General features: G+C 42.6%; 1 protein-coding gene across 8 annotated transcripts in view; it reads right to left on the bottom strand.

The window, feature by feature from the left end:
* The window catches only part of DPYD (dihydropyrimidine dehydrogenase), a 761,638-nt gene that overhangs the window by 385,213 nt on the left and 358,858 nt on the right, over positions 1 to 17,567 (bottom strand). For all 8 annotated transcript variants that reach the window (XM_084851877.1, XM_084851875.1, XM_084851880.1 and 5 more), the window contains one exon: positions 10,515 to 10,725. In XM_084851877.1, the coding sequence (XP_084708003.1) occupies positions 10,515 to 10,725 (211 nt within the window). The remainder of the gene's footprint in view (positions 1 to 10,514; positions 10,726 to 17,567) is intronic.

A 17,567-nucleotide genomic window follows, 5' to 3' on the forward strand; every position in this document is an offset into this window, starting at 1 on the left:
GGTGGAGGACTCACTACAGATTGAGCTGACACCAGCAAGGGGGGGGGGAGGGGATGGAATGAAATCCACTAGGCTTTCAGATAAATCCAGATAAAATCCATCAGGTTTTCACACACTCCCCCCCACCATGGAATTCTCATACGTCCCTATATGCAGGTGCAATGCCAAGCCTTTCTTTCAAGTTTTTAAAGCAGCTGATCCTGCAATGGAAGAGGCAAGCCACTTTAACTGTTTTTAAAACAGCTAGACTCTTCAGTTTGGAACTGCTACAGTGAAAAAAAAATCAAGGGAAGCATCAGCTAGTTGAGCAGATTTTGACTGTGTGCATATATAGTTTCTTTGGATAATGGCCACTGGCATGACTAAAGAAACTGAGAAAGGAATCTGGGTTGGCAGTGGGTGCAGGGGAGAGAAGAGAAATGGATTGGACACAGGCACCATCTCAAAGTACATTGGAAGGAAGTAATAATTAGACTCTGTATCTCATTTTTTATATAGTCAACAAAATGTTATTATGACAAATTAATATGAACACCACATAGAGCTGCTAATACTGATAATGCCAAGCACAAAACATTTTGAAATCCTGAATGCTAAGATAAGGCACTGATGGCTTAGACAAAAATACAAGGAAAATAAACTGTTTTGCATGTTTCAGCAGCTAATTTTAAAACTGGAAATACTGTGTCACTTTCAGGATCAGAAGTGATTACTCTCCCTTAAAGTCCCACTGCTCGCACAACGCTAGGCTAAAATAAACTAAACAAAGCATGCATTTGGTTAAGTCCACGGAAATAATTTGCGAAGTGCCAAGGCTATATTCGTTTTCTCCAGGTAACTGAATCCAAAGCAGCTGAGTTAGTTTAAGACTTCTAAGGATAAGAGGTACATATAATTTTCTCGAACCCTTAATGGACACTTTGTAATGGTAGGAGAACTGCAATTCAAGGATGATGGAAGCAGGGAAACTTTAGTCAGTGATACTATTTATTAACTATATTTTTATCTTGCCTTTCTTCAAATAGTGACATACATAGGGTTATTTCCCTTTCATCCAAACACCCTGTAAAGTAGATTGGCTTGAGAGATAATGAAGCAATACTAATACTAATACTAATACAAATAATAATTAGATAATAATGCCCAAGAAGACTACACACATTACTCCACCCGTGTGCAAGGAACTTGGCTAGTTGGCAGCAGCTAGAAAGTATATCTTATACCAGTGTTGAAATCTCTGCTCAGCCATAAAAATTTGCTGGGTGATCTTGGGCCAGTTTCTATCTTTCTGTGAGGAGTGCTGTGAGGATAAAGGTGGGAACATCATATATGCTGCCTTGAACACCTTGGAAGAAAGTGAGGATCAAAATATAACAAACAAACAAACAAATCCAAGAATCAGAGATCCAGGGCAATCTTAGCCAGGTCCAGCTTAGTTTCAGCTTCAGAAAGAACATTTCTTAGGATTGTATGGTCAAATACATGCTGGGCAGTTGAGACAATAAAAGGGATAGGCTGTTGCATGTTGAACTGAACAGGATTGCCTATTTCCACTGTCCATGTCAGAAATAGAGAAATTGTTGTATTGGGTGGCGTGGGGCATGAAGATGAAATTTCAAATGAGCAAAAGGATCTTTGTATATCACAATAATCTCACTGATTGTATGATTGATTGATTGATTGATTGATTATTGGCATGTATGCATCACCCTTTAAAAATATTAGCAGATATTGCACTGAAACACCACTCTCCTGGATCCAGCCTCTGATGCCTATATGGCTCTCCTCACGCCATCTCACACCTCCCATGTTACCAGAGCAGTCTGGGAAGAAGCCATGGGAGAAATGGCTCTGATGCAGCTATTGGTAAACAGTGGGCAGTATCCAGCAGGGACACTGCATTTATGTAATTGACATGGCCCTGGCATAAGCGATCTCTATCAGAATGCTAATAGCAGAAGCTGTTGTGATGGGAATGCATCATGCCAGCTTACGCTATTGCCACTGCACTAGAGGCCACTTACACTAGCACCATGGGAACGGTGTAAGAGCAGCGGCCCCATTGGATACTGCTTCATGGATTCCCATTTCAGTTCACTGCATTGTGTTCCAGTAGCACATGAAAGGTTGTTAGCATTGCCTGTAGCAATGTCATCTGAGCAGATGATTCACAAATGTTACCAAGCGACACCAGGACAAAGGCAGAAACCAAAATAATTTTGTATACTACATTACAGTTCAAACTGCCTATTTGTGTCAAACGTACACAAATAAGAACGCATCAACCAATTATAGACCACTTTGGGGGGGAAAGCCCCAGTAATATTAAGATATATTGGAAAGACAGAAAATATTTTAATTAGCAAAACAAATCAAATGGAAAAGATTCCTCAAATAAAGCTTTAAAAGTGACACAGTGTGTGCTTGACTGCCATGACTAATTATGTATCCATGTAATGTGTGTTCAATTTGGGCTTATTTAAATAGCAGAAATGCTCATTAGCTGCAGTATATCTGTGAAGCCTCAGTAAACAGTTTAATGGTATTTTATGTTTAACCAATTTCATAAGTTCCTGTAATTTTGGCGTTCGTAGCTCATTAATGTTATTTTTGATATGCATCTTACAGACTTCTTTCACTGAAAGCTGGCAGTATATCCTTGACTGCAGTTGGAAAATATAGTGACTTCTGCTTAAAAACCCTTGGATGGGTTAATCATAAAATAACAACAACTTTACAGGATGAGCCAGTTTGGTTCTTGTGAGGTGAAGACAAAAACCCAGATTCATCAGAAAGAAAAGAACAACTAGTACAAGTCTAAATTGACTTCCCTTGCTTTCTTTCTTAGGGAATCAAATAAAAAAGCATGCATCTGAGCTTTTTCTGTAACATTAGGTATAGCTTCTTCCATCATTTTGGTATGTCATAAAGAGAACGACGGATTAACATTGTGTTTAAAGCAGTCATGGGAGAGATTTCCCATCTTGATTCAGAATATGTTCTATTTTAGCACTGTTTTATAGTTTGTCCCATTTCCATTGTGAGCTTGAGGCTGCATTATGCTCCAGATGGTGTTATCAAGGACATACTGATGTGAAGGCCTCCTCACCGCCCCCCCACCCAAAGAGGAAATACATCACCCAAAAAGTTGACAAAAGAGGGAGTAGATTCGCATAACATTTTCATATGCTAAGGCATATATGTAGTGGCACATTTAGAAATAATTACTATAATTTAAATAGAAATACATCTCACCACAGTGGGGAAGATTGTGGCCAGGTCATCTGTATGCCTGCTCAGTCTCCTCTCTAGGTGCTGTTAACAGTTGATGGGCAGCTTCAAGGCCCCTGCTCTTCCTAGTTACAGTTAATTTTCTTTAAACTGGCTGGCCTTGGAATAGATGGCCTTTCAAATAGAGGACACCTTCAAATAGAGGACCGCTCCCTGTAAAGTAGAGCACATATCCACTTCAATGAGGCCTAAAACCTCATTAGGATCCACTTGGATGTATGTGCATGGATATGAAATTTTCTTTTGTGAACTAAAAGTAGATATCTACCAACTGCTCCCTCCATCTTCATCTTGTTGGATAAGTTATATTAATAAATGTGAATGACCTGTGAATGCTTAAAGGAAGGTATGGCATCATGGTAGTCAGAACATGTTGTGGGACGTGTGTGAGTAGTTCTAATGGACCAGCACTTCAGATTACTTAATCCAAGTTCCGTTCTGAACAGTTGTCTCTTATAGGCTGGTACACACTTGCTGTGGCTGACAAGGATTGGCTCATGTCCAGAAGTGGGCTGGTTCCACCCTCTCCATGTGCTACTGTTCCTGTCTATTCAAAGGTGATATTAAAAAGTCAGGAGGTTCAAAAAGAAAATTGTTCTTGTGCCCAAGAGAAAATGTCTTCCTTGACGTAGTGTGCCTAGGTGGAGCTCTGGTCACCATGAATTGATTTCCTGCTCCTTTATGGCTCCTTTGTCTAAGACCCTGAGTAGATGACAGGCGGTCATCTCTCCAAGGCCTGTTTTTCATAGAATAGCAATGGTATGGTGGGGTGATCTGGATCAGGACTGATTGTATTGCATGGTTTGATCCTTTTCAGCTGTGCCACTTTTCCTACCAAAACTTCCAACAAAAAATTGACTGCCCCTCAAAAGAAGGAATTGTATGAAATGTTGAACTTGAAATTCCATTTGAAATTCTTGAAATATTAACACACTGCAATAGACTTTGTATCAAATGCCTTCCTTGAAAATACTTCAGATATTTTAGCTTAGAAAAAAAGCGAGTAAAGGGGAACATGACTGAGCTCTATAAAATTATGTATGGTGTGGAGAAATAGGGAGAAAAACTTCTCTCTCATAATGCTAGAACCCAGGTTCATCCCATGAAGCTGAATGGTGGGAGATTCAGGACAGACAAAAGGAAGGACTTCTTCACACAGTGCATAACTACCATGAGATGTTGTCATGGCCTCCAACCTGGATATCTTTAAAAGGAGATTAGCCAAATTCATGGAGGATAAGGCTATCAATGGGTACTAGTCATGATGACTATTTATTACCTACAGTATCACAGGCAGTATGCTTCTATATAGCAGTTCCAAGGGGACATGAGAGGGAGGGTTAGGGATGGCGGAGAATTCCACCATGGATTTCAGTGAGGCCGAATGCACTGGCATTCGGCCCCCCGAAATCTGTGGCGTAATGGCCTGCCACCCCCCCCCGCCCCCTCGCAGATTCCCCCCAGGACGAGACTTACCTGGGGCGGATGTTCCGGATGGCGGCAGATGCAGCAGCGGCGGCAGCTGGTCTTTCGACCGGCTGCCGCAGCCGCCATTTGCATTCTGGTCTTCGCCTTGATAGGCTATGTAAATCTTTACGTAGCCTATCACGGCAAGCCAATTAAAACAAAAACAAAAACGGCATACTCAAATGGCAGTGGCTATGGCGGCCGACATTTGCGTTCCTTATTTTTCACCGTTTTAGTCTACGTAAATATTTATGTAGACTGTTATGGCAAAAAAAAGGGGGAACGCAAATAGCGTAGTGGGCACTATTTGCATTCCTTTTTTATTCACCATTTTAGCCTACGTAAATATTTATGTAGGCTAAAACGGCGAATAAAAAAGGAACGCAAATAGCGCCCACTATGCTATTTGCGCTCCCCTTTTTTTTCGCCGTAATAGTCTACGTAAATATTTACATAGACTAAAACGGTGAAAAATAAGGAACGCAAATGGCGGCCACCATAGCCGCCACCATTTGTGTACGCCTTTTTTTTTACTCAGACGTGATAGGCTACATAAAGACTTACGTAGCCTATCACGGCCCCCTGGTTGGATGCAAATGGCGGCCGCTACGGCGGCCGCCATTTGAGTCTGCACCAGCCAGTCCACGGCCGGAAATCTGGCTGCGGACGGCCCTGGCCTGGCCGGCTGCTCCGTGGAGCCGCCGTGGAGCACAGCCGGCTGTTGAGGATTCTGGGGGGGGAGGACTGGATTGCCTCCCCCCACGTCAAGGATTCCGGGGGAGGGACGGAGCACCTCCCCCCCCCACGAACGCAATCCGCAAAAAGGTAAGTGACTTTCGTACATCCCTAGGGAGGGTGCTATTGCAGTCATGTCTTCTTGCGGGCTTCGCATGGGCATCTAGTTGGCTACTGGGCAAACAGAATGCTTGTCTAGCTTTGTTCCAGGCTTTGGTCTGATTCAGCACAGCTCTTCTTATGTTCTACCTGAGAAGAGCCCCATACTTCTCTACCGAAACAGCTTCTGTATATTCAGGGATATATATATAGAGAGAGAGGGGGGGGGGGAGCTTCTATCATCAGGGTCCACTCATCATCCAATAACATCCAAGATATTTATGTTTGCTTGGTTATTAGCCCCTCAAGCTATGTATTTCTGTATGCTAAAAACAAACATTGGAAATATCTATTTTCTCTATTTGGTTCTTTACTGTAGCAAATATGAAAATAAAATATAGTATTCTGGGCTCAGGTCTGGTGCCAAACTTAAGATTTATCAATGGTCTCTTAGTAAGAGCATATGTGATATCAGCTCCTAGAGAAACCTGGCAAATAATGATAAGCAGAAACTCTGAGTGCAGCTATTCACAAGGGAGGTAAACCTATTCTTGTGCAGCTAGTGGGGAAAGGAAAAAAAATAATTACAGAATGATCACGTTGTGCTTCACAGCAGCTGTCTGAGTCAACACTCAGCAACAGGATGCTGGACTTAAAATAGCTTTTTTAAGTAACTTCTCTCTGTCTTATTCCATTTTAAAATAATTCCAATTAAAATTATGCAGCTTCCATAATTTCTAATTGGAGTTTATCATAAAAGATATTACATACATAAGGGTTTTAGTATCATGTGTGTGGGTTGGTTTTTTTTTTTACCTCTTATCGTTTGAGTCATTTCAAAGGAAGGAAAGCATGGGCATATGGCAACACATAATATTGCTGATAACTCTGTTAAATGCATCGCTTGCAGAGACACCAGTTTTTTAAAAAAACGCTGAAAATTAAGCATGGGGAGGGACCAAAGGGAGCTTTTTGGAAACTTTTTTTTTTCACCAATGGAAGCTTTCCCCCCACTGCTATTTGCAGTGCTCTGTGTGTGTGTGTGTGTGTGTGTGTGTGCGTGTGTGTGAGTGCGCGCGACTGTGTGTGTGCGCATGCGTCTATGTGTACTGTTTCTCAGAATCACATTGAGGGAGGGAAGGGCTAAATATCTCCTCCCCAAATGGTGTGGTCTCAATCCAGATCAGAGCCCTCCACTTGGTTTTATTTATTTAATTTTTAAAAACACCTGACTTTGCTGCAAGCAACACATTTATCGTCACATGTAGTTAGGCCCCAACTACTGCAATGGCATAGCACAATATTTCTCAGCTAGAAAGGTAACATTGCTACTGGATCCTTCATCAGAGAGACAAGGCCAAGAGGATGGCATGACAGTGCCTACATACAGGATGCATCTGGAGTTCTGAATGACACAAAAAGAAGGAGAGTTTGGGCATAATATCATAATAGATTAAAGCACAACAGCAAAAGAAAGGGAAATTATTTTGTCTGCCTTGCTTAGCTGCCAAGGCCCAAACATAAGAAGAGACCAGGAAGATATTCCAAGCTGAAGAAGCAAACCACATCAACATGAGAAAACCTGGGCAACTTCTCTCCCATACCAGGACTGCCTTAAGGGCAAGTTTCAAAAAGAAAGGACAGTCCGGCAAAGAGCTACAGCACAGTCAACTGAGGCTGGGGATTGACATCCTCCTGCAAAGAAAGGGCCCAAAGTCACCAACTTTCTTATGCTGCTTTTCTTTAGTCCATTTGGACTTTGGGGAGGGGCCATAGCTAGTACATGCTTTGCATGCAAAAGGCTCCAAGTTCTATACCTGACATCTCCACAAAGGCTGGGAAAGACTCCAGTCTGAAACCCTAGAGACCCAGTGCCAGTCAGTGCAAACAGTACTGAGCTAGATGGATAGCCTAGTGGTCAGACTCTGCAGAAGGCAGCTTTTTGTGTTATATAAATGGGTACTCTTGCCAAAGCAATGAACAGCCCTTTTGGAACAAATGTATTCCCCATGGCAATCAACAGGAAACTGAAATGCAGAGAGCAGAGGGGGATGACTTCCTGAAACCCAGAAAGAAGTATGGACAAGGGAGGCAGACTATTTGTACTGTGAATTTTACTGTTTCTTCTGACTTTATTTATTTATTTTTGTTAAAGCCACTTTAAATAATTCATTTTTGAAAAGCTGCTGTGCTAACAAATAAATATTTATCATCACAATCATCGCCTACGACGGATACATTTCCTGTTGGGGCTGCTGAGACCAGTCTGAAAAGAGATCCAGTACAGTGAAACAGGTAAATAAAATCCTGCACTACAGGTATGAAGGGCAAGATTTCAGAGACACCATTTTGAGGGGTATTGCAAGGGGCGGTGGGATCCTTCTTAGGATGTTTGATACCAGATGTGGTTATCCCTCTGGTATCTCTGTATCTTACACGTTATATAAAAAGAACCACACAATAAATTCTCTTATAATACTTGGTGGTGGTGGTTTAGTCATGAATAGATTCAAGAGGAAACCACTGAACGTTGCCATACATCTCCCTTGCTGGTACTAAAGCTAGAAATAGCACCCCTGAATATTTCCAGCAGGTGCAACTTTCTCTGCCATAGCAAAATGTCAGCAGAACATCTTAGGCCAACTTGCCTCCTAGAAAACAGCTCCAACACTGCACAACACAACTTTCCCCTAGGATGCGAGTTCACTTGGCTGTAATCATCGCCCTGGTATAGCTCAGCCTCAGAGGTCCAGTTCTGTTGAGAAGGCCCAAATGTCTAGTCCTATGACCATCCCGACATCACCACGGTCTCCTCTCTCCTTATCAACATTTCTGTATTAAGGTTAGCCAAAACATCAACTTCATCCTCTGCAACAACTCACAATCTCTCTCTCACTCTCTTTTCCTATATATACACATACGTTAATGAAAGCTGATATTTAATGATGCTGCTGGATTCAGTATTAGTTGCTGTGTTCACCCCAGGGCTACAATAAAAGAGGATAAAGAGAATAAGACCACTAAACTGATTGATATTGCATTACTGCCAGATGAGACTATAGATACTACCAGTGTGATTTGGTGAATCTATATTCAGGCTGCTGTATAGTAGCCAAGCTTTTCAAACACACTCTTATAAGATCTAATTAAAGTTAACTTCAGCAATCAGGACTTCATTACTGATTCAAATGTTGTTGCTTGTTTCGTTTTCATCCAGAGCAGCAGCAACAGATAAATCAAATTCGTTATGAAACAAAATATGGGGGAGGGTAGAACAGCATAAGAAAAGATATTGGGGTGTGTATGGGACAGAGCCCTGCTCTACCACACCAGAGTTCCATCTAGTCCAGCATTTATGAGTGTGCATTAATTTTGCAATGAATGAAAATTTGAACCACACGAGAGGCAATTTGTTCAGTTCCATTTTCATTCCCCCGACCCCACCCCAGTGGAATGGAAGGCTACGCATGGGAACCCCATTCAGGATTACTCCTATTTATTCCCATTTGGATAGAAGTGGAGCTTCCCTCTCTCTGCTGGCGGCAGAGCTCATTTCCCCGGCTGTTCCTGTAGGGTGGCCAGGTGTCCTACTTTACAGAGGACAGCTCTCCATTTGAAGGCCTCTCAGGGGACAGTGCTTCATTTGAAGAAGTCCTCTATCTGAAGGACTACCGAGTCCAAATCCAGTTTAAAGATGAAGAACCACAAGAAAGGAAAGCGGTGGCCTTCACTCACCCACCCACAGACTGAGCAAGACACACAGGATGCCTGATCACCATTTTCCACCCTGTGGTTAGATGTTTTGTATTTCTATTTAAACAATAGCAATTATTCAAAAGTAATTATTAGCATATGCCAATTTTATGCAAACTCTGTCCTCTTTTGTCTTCTATTTTGATGATACATTACCTCTTTTCCTCTTTGTAAGTGGCCACCCTATGTTCCTGACAGCTACTGTTTTATTTACCTACACAAATTCATGTTTTAGTAAAAAAGTTTACTTCCATGCACATTTACCTGTGCTTGTTTTGTCCCATCCCTTGTGTCAACCTCCTGACCTAGAAATGTCCTTGCCCGATCTTTGTATCCACTGAGTGAACAGCTAACATAATTCACCGGGGTATTCGCAGCAGCTGTATAATCTAAAGGGCTTACAGTAGTTGTGACAATGTGAGTATAGTTTTGAGCCACTACAGTTCAAGAGGTGATGGAGAGAGGTATCCACTCTAAAATTAAGCTGCCTGGGTCTACCAAAAATGGAAGGAGAAATTGTGTTTTTCCTTCCTACCCAGCTTTATAGCAAAGCTGGATGAGACAGGAAAAAAGGATTAACAATCTGGGTCTTCTACACAAGAACATGACACATGGAATCCATGACACATGGAATCCAGCCTTCCCAAACTTGGTACCATCCAGATGTGTTGGACAACTCCCAGCATCTCCCAGCCAGGAAATGGTAGGAGTTGTAGTCTAACACTTCTGGATAGCACCAAGTTTGGGAATGTTGGATTCCATGTGTCATATTCTTGCGTAGAAGACACAGATTGTTCATCTTTCTTCCTGTCTCATCCAGCTTTGCTCTAAAGATGAGTAGGAAGGAAAAATACAATGTCCTAAATTCATGCAAATTTCCTAAATCTATGCAAATTTCCTAAATTTCATCCGGGGCTGATTTAGTCTACAGGGGAAATTTGCGGAGATTTGCATACACTTAGAAAATTTGCACAAATAGAATGTGAGCACAGGTTCGGCAATTTACAAATTTTCGACGGACATGCGCTCATGCTTGCGCTTGCATCTGAAGTTGTGAACAGGGCATACGCACATGTTTTGCACACAAAAATAAAATTCTCATACATCCCTAATGGGACTAAAAAGTGCTCAACTTTGGCTGGATTGTGTCTGCTTTTAATGAGAAGTACCTTTAGGATCACTTAGGACTGAACCAAAGGCACTGATCACCACATCTGCCTTCAGACGGACAACCTGATCGTGGTCTTCATTCCAGTTTCCATCTTCATCTTGCTCAGTCCGAACAAATTCTATTGCAACAATTTTTCCTCCTTTGACAACAACCTTCCGAGGTGAAAGGAAAGGCAGAAATTCACACTTTTCTTCCTTTGCAAGTTCCATCTGGAAGAGGGGTGGAAAGGATTTTTGTTAATATATATATATATATATATATATATAGTTTCTGAAAGGGTTTTAATTTCTATATCCCTATTCGAATAGGGATATAATCTATTCTTGTGGCTTGTTCTACAGTTTCTGGTACTAACAGGTAAGATATACATTTGAACAGGGAAGTGGTAATTTCCTTAATACACTTTAAAAAAAATCAGGCTCAAATTGTCTTTTCACCATCTTACCGGCCACACACATCTTCTGGAATTGCATTACTTTTAATTAGCAGCATCTGTTAGGTGTAGGGATGCTGGAGAAATTTGAGATGGACTAAAGTGCACTCAGATTTCTAAGAATCCGAACTGTGGAATCCGCTCCAGAACAACCCCCTCAGGCTGCGCAGAGTCCGTGGACTTTTGGATGTTTTTTTTAACTTTCCCGAAATTTATGCATATAAATCCGTAGAAAAATACATACGTTTCTGCTGAGGAAACATAGAATGGAATAGGGGACAATACACTAAATGTTGCATACTGGGGTAAATACTTATGTAAATACTTATGTAATTATTTGAGAATTTTTCTGCATGATGAAAAAAAAATCATCTGCATCCATCTGTGGATGGACAACGGAACAAAGGGCACCCGGCAATCCATGAAACACAGGTGGAGCAGACTTTACACAGTCCGTACATCCCTAGTTAGGTGACCTCTTGATTTTAAGTCATAAACTAAAACAGCTTTGTTTTTGTGACAGTCCTTTACATTACCATTCCAAAATGAGAGGTGAGTACCCAATCTGTGCTGGGAATGGTAGCTAGACCTACACATATTCCATTGTGAGCTACTTGCTGTGATGCCCAGTTATCAAATCCACAAATATTTTAAATGCACAAAGACATACCAATTCTGGTAAACTAATCCTGAAGTCCTGGGTTCAGCCATTCTCTCTTTGCCTTTTGAAATATGTTTGATCACTAGTTTTATTAATTTATTTCCATTTGACATACATTACATGTACAGGAGGCAAATAGTTCCCAAAGGTCATAATTCCCATTGGTCAGATGGCTGTTCTTAATGTCGTTGATTTCCACGGAAATATTAATTCAACGTTATTGAGCCCAATTTAGTGAGAACGGCAAGCGTGCATTCACTATTTCACACTTTCTCTCATTTCTGCAGGGGTGGGCAGAAGTCAGAGATGGATCTACTGGTAGATCTCTGGGTGATTTGCAATAGATTGGCAAGGATTTCTGACTCCTAATTGTTTAACAATGGCAACGACCAGATGACTCCCCCCTAAGTAGAGATGAACAGACACGCCCATGCCTGCTGAGCGTGGGCACTCGCTCAGTTGCTGCCGCTGCTGCCTGCCCCCACTTGTCGGGCTGCACGAGCCCTGGAGGACTCGGCAAGCAGTCCTTGCTGCAAGCCATCATTTTTACACAAGGTCAGGGCTTTGTAGTTTCTATATATTTAATGTTGTGCAAAATCGTGGCTGTATAGGGCCATTTCCGCAACATTAGAGGTGGCTTGCAGCAAGGAGCGGGTGGCTGCAGGGTGCTCCTGGACTGCGCGGCGTTCAGCAAGCATGTCTGCAAGTGTCCTGCGGCTCGGTGAGCACCGTCCAGGTGCCGAGTGGGGGGTCAGTCTATCAGACTCCACCCCGCTGTTGGACATTCGTGACATCCCTACTCCTAATTATACTGCTGCAATGAAGAAAGCTTGGGGTAACCAGGAATGGATTTTTGCATGGAAGGACCTCTGTTCAGTTCTGGTACTCAAAACAAATTCAGAGGAACAAAATTCTTTAGTTTGAAGTGTATATCTTTTGCAGCAGGCTCCGGTTAGTGGATCTTAGGGTTCTAGTAAAAATAAACAACCCAACAAAGTAGATTCTGCAAGCCCCTGTTCTACAGCTGTATTGTGAACCACTCCTCAATGATTAAGGGGGATGAAGGAGAACAACAGGCAAGGGTTTGGCAAACCAGAGACCAGTGTCTTCACAGACAAACATACTGTCTGTACAAATTATGGAACTGGGAACAGGTCCCCCTTGGGGAGATTGGGAACTGTTTCTCTGGAGAATCTCCTAGCCTCATTCTGGACGCAGCTCTCAGTTTAATAAAGCTTTTGGCATTCACCTAACATTTGGTGAACCTGTCTCTATAAAACTTACACATGGTGGCAGTGGATGAACTCTGATGTCTTAAAAACATCGCAGTTACAAGCCTACGCAATGGAACGTAATCTGAAGTCTCCTGTTCCTCTAAAATTTTTCAGATGTCAACTGAGCTCAGTGATGGAGCTGGTGGAAGGAAAAGTTCAAGCTATATATGAAGCTGCCCATGGAAGTGGAAGGAAGCATTCAAGTTATATATGGAGCCACCCATACAAGAAGACAATAACAGGGCAGTTAAGCTTTGTTTGATCCTTCTGAGGAGAGCAGAGGTGTGCACACCACTCTGAAGTTGAGCACAGATTCTATCTTTACAGCAGCCTTGCAAGTGCTAGACAACTATCCTAAGAAAACAAAACTGTTCATAGAGACAGGTTGATTTTACCAGAAAGCAGTCTGAAGGGAAATGTATTTCCTGTGATTCAACTCCCTTGTACATGCTAGCAGCAAAGTGCAATTTTAGGGTCTGAAAAGATTATTTTATTAGGGACAGGGGAATTTGTGGTAACTGCACCGGCCCTGGAATATGACCTCACACTAAACTGATCCCTAGACATGGGGCATGCAACAGAAGCTTCATGAGAAAGGCAGAAAGCTCTAGCAGAAACTGCCTTTCCTGAAATAACATCCAGTGAAGCAACAGCTGAAGAAAACAGTCAGCTACACAGCCCTCTATGCCCATTCTTGAGATACATTTACTGTGAGGGGAAAGCCTAAGAGAGAGTTAAGGGGAAGTGTCTGGCACTGAGGCAGTGCTGCAGGGAACATGGCGAACAGAACCACTTCAATAATATGTGCAAATGCAAAAGAAAGTATCCCAAAGAGACTAGTAAACTTGTACAGAAATGAGATGGCACATCAGACTGTAATGATAGAATCATCTCCCTCCCTCTCTCTCCCCACCCCCTGTCTCTCCACCACAAATGGGAGGTTCAGGTTGCTGGATCACAGAGCAAACACAGCATCAAAACAGCTGCAATCTAAGCAACAACAAGGGCATGGCAACAAATCCAGATAGGGAATGGAACCTCTTGCACTGTGATCCCACAAAGTGACCTGAATCCCAGCATGGCCATCCAACAGAGCAGATGTGCATTAATTATGTACACTGACAGGCAGCACAACACAGTCAGTAAGACGATGCAAACTTGGAATAACTAACCCTGAAACATGAGAAGGGGGGCCTACTGACATTGGTATTTATGACAGAAAGGAACCACAGACCCTTGCTGGGGAGCACTGCCATATAGGCCAGAATCTGATCAAGGAGCAGCATCAGGATTTCTTAGCTTCCAATGCAAGATGTGAGGAGTGCTGGTCCCTGGGACAATGGAAAGGGGTTTTGAATCATATGTGGATGATTTCTGGAATGGCAGATGCCTGAAAGGCCAGCTATGACTAGAGGAAGACCCAGAAGGACACACACACACAATAAAACTTCCCAGATGTACAACACAATCCAGTGCAAGGGCAGTTTCAAGAGGTACAGAGTAGAGACATCACAGCACCAGCAGAAACTAGCCAGACAGAAATCATGAGGCAAACTGCACAGTTGCTTGGAACCAAAGCCATTGAGTGGATGCTATTCTCCACGATTAATGATAAATTGCCAGAATTTTACAATCTATGATGATCAGAATGAATTTTGGCAGGGAGAACCAAAGTCAGGCTCCAGGATGCTCACTACCTTCGCTACACCATTTGGTCGCTTTCAATGGCTTTGAATGCCAATGGGGATTAATCCAGCTGCAGAGGTCTTTCAAAGAAGCATAATCCAAGCACTGGAGTGAAAATAATAGAAGACGAAATCTTCATAGTTGGCAAGGGATATGATGATTCAGAAGTGGACCATGACAGGAACTCACAAGCCTTTCTACAGCAATGCTGAGACAAAGGCAGGTGTGTGTGTGTGTGTGTGTGTGTGTGTAAAACGAGAAAAAGAGAGAGAAAATCTATCATCTGCTAGAGTGTGCTAAATACGATTACTTGAGACTCAAATATATTTTCCCACCCTGAAGAAGAGGTTGGAAACATCAAGGGAAAAGGTGCTTATGTTTTAAATGTTACATTTTAAGGGCTGTAACCACTGGTTGTATTTTAGTTGTATATGTTTTAGCTTTATGGACTGGTTCACTGTTTTTGCAAATGACTGGTTGTCAACACAGTAAAATTGAACTGAATATAAACTGAACTCAGAAAAAATGTGAGTGAAACAGTGAGATGTAACAAATATTGGGTATATACTAAGAGCAAAAAGTCTGAAAGCAGACGCTTGTAAGATCAAGGCAATTAGGGAGGTGGCACTGGCAAGTCCAGTAAACATGAAAGGGTGAAATACATTATCAGTGTGATTCATTTTCTGGCCAAGTTCTGTATTCATTTGGCTACAGTTGTGGAACCAATGAGACAACTTAGCAGACTGGACTTTAAATAGGAATGGTGAAGAAGAAGACATATCAGAAACCTTTAGCTCTATCCCCAGTTTAATAGTATTCTCAGCCAGAGTAGGCACTAACACTCCATTGTGATGCATCCAAGAAAGGTCTAAGTTCAGCCATTCTGCAGGACTGCCCAGCTGTTTATGCAGAGAAAGCCTTATGGGGAGCTGCATAGGGGTATATGTACAGAGGGAAAGTAGTCCTGGCAGTGGTTTTAGGACCGGAACATTTCCATCAATATTTGTATGGGCATGCAATCATAGTGTTAGCAGACCAAAAATCCCTTGAGTCAACACAAAAGAACATTTCATTTCTGAGTGTAAAGCAATTATGGTGCATGATAAATGCTCCCATAGCACTATGATTGAACACTGCACAAGTTCATTAAGTATAAGACACCCTTAGCAAAGTATATATAGAGCAACAGTAAATCTAAAGAAGAGGATCCAGACATTGAATCCAGAAAAGTTCAAGGAAATTAAAGAAAACTAAAGATATGCAGTTCAGGCATCCAAAGAAGCAATTTTTAAAGGGTGATATGAAGATATGCATGAGGTACCATCTGGAGCAGAATCTTATGTCCAAACAAATTAACACTGAGTTTGGTGTACAGAATGGGGTTGTATTTCAAGAACCAAGCATAGTTGCTTCCCCTGCCTTAAGATAAGAAGGTCATACAAAATCATGCATCACACCAGGGCATCAGCAACTGCCTTAGGAGGGCTAGAGAGTATGTTTATTGGCCAGGAATGAATTCACCATTTAAATATTTCATGGATAGATGTGAAACCTACTGATTATGTGAATATCAACATAGAAAGAGACTCTTTTATCAGCTGATTAACTATGGCTGTTGCCCAGTTACAAATGTGGGGAGGGAGGCAGCGAGTAAACCTGGCCCTCCAAAGCGAGGGTGTGATTTTGGGGTTGTGGACAAAAATAACTGAATTGGTTCAGGGGGAGGGAAGACTATGTGTTGTCTCTTTCTTAAGCTTATTTATGTAGTGTCAGGAGCGCCTAGCTGCCTCTTACAGTCCCCTCCAATAGCCAACTCAAAACACAGATGAAAAGGATTCTTTCCAAGGCTTTATTTCTTTTACAACTTAATGACTCTTTCAGATGCTAATCACCAGCGACTAAGCAAGGAACTGCACTGGGGTAGTTAGCAGAGTAGCCTAAGCTCTGGTAAGGCAGTTGGTCCCCGTTTGAAGGAGGACGGTGGGAAGACTCTGAACTTATGGGCTATGGAGAGGTCCTCCCTCTTACCCTTGGGTCCTTGGGATGCGACCGTTGTTTTAGCACCAGGGAAGCAGAGCGCCTCCTCTCGGTGCCCTCTATCTGGCGCCGCTCCCTACATCTGCGCCGAGCATCCAGCAAGGCCCCATCCCACGCTCTCTCGCTGCCAGGGTCACTATCTTTCTCAGGAATGCAGGCCGGAGGAATCTCTCCCTGCCACTGTGCCTGTGAGCGATGAGTGAGCTCCTTTCCCACAGGTTGCTCTTCCTCAGAATCAGAACTGCTCTGGAGCTCTATGGGCTCAGTTTCCACCCTGACATGTAGAGTGATGAGTGTTGTCTTCCTTTCTTCCTATTCTTCCCTTTGTTATCCATGAGGAGCAAGTGATGTACTTAGCCAGCTGGCCAGCTAATAGCTATAGTTGTGGTGGCTGTGTAGCCGCCACTTCCTCCCCCCACCAAAAAAAAAACCTGAATAGAGGATCTTTGGGGACAAGGAAATTGTGGCTGCCAGCCAGCTGGACACCACAATAGCTGTCACAGCCTTTCCCAGCAGCTGCCCAATCAGCTAGTTCCATCACTCAACCCCCCCCCCCCCCCCGCATGGAAAAGTAAGGGTGGAATAGGGAGGAAAGAAGATGACATAAGCAAAGTAAAGAAAGAGACAAAGCGCAGCCCTCCTTCCCCCTGAGTCAATTTGATTCTGTTGCTCCTACCCACAAAAATTGATAAAATTCCCTTCCTTGAATTGTCCACTACAAATTAGGTGCCAGGGGGAGGGGGGACAAATTGGGAAAAGGCATTTTGTAGCAGGTCTAGGAATTACCCAAAAGATGATGGGGAAAGTTTAGAATGTACTTTTGACCTACTGGTGAAAGGCCGAATCTGGTAAGGCTGTGCAAAAAGATCTCCGATAAGAGCATTTGGCTGAAATTTGGTGCTGCCCCCACTGTCCACGACGATGGCAGCAGCATTCCTCCTGGGCCAAGATGCTATGCAA

Source organism: Heloderma suspectum, chromosome 4, assembly GCF_057233095.1.
Source record: "Heloderma suspectum isolate Gila_16-S chromosome 4, 16-S_ref, whole genome shotgun sequence".
In the NCBI taxonomy this organism is placed as follows: domain Eukaryota; kingdom Metazoa; phylum Chordata; class Lepidosauria; order Squamata; family Helodermatidae; genus Heloderma; species Heloderma suspectum.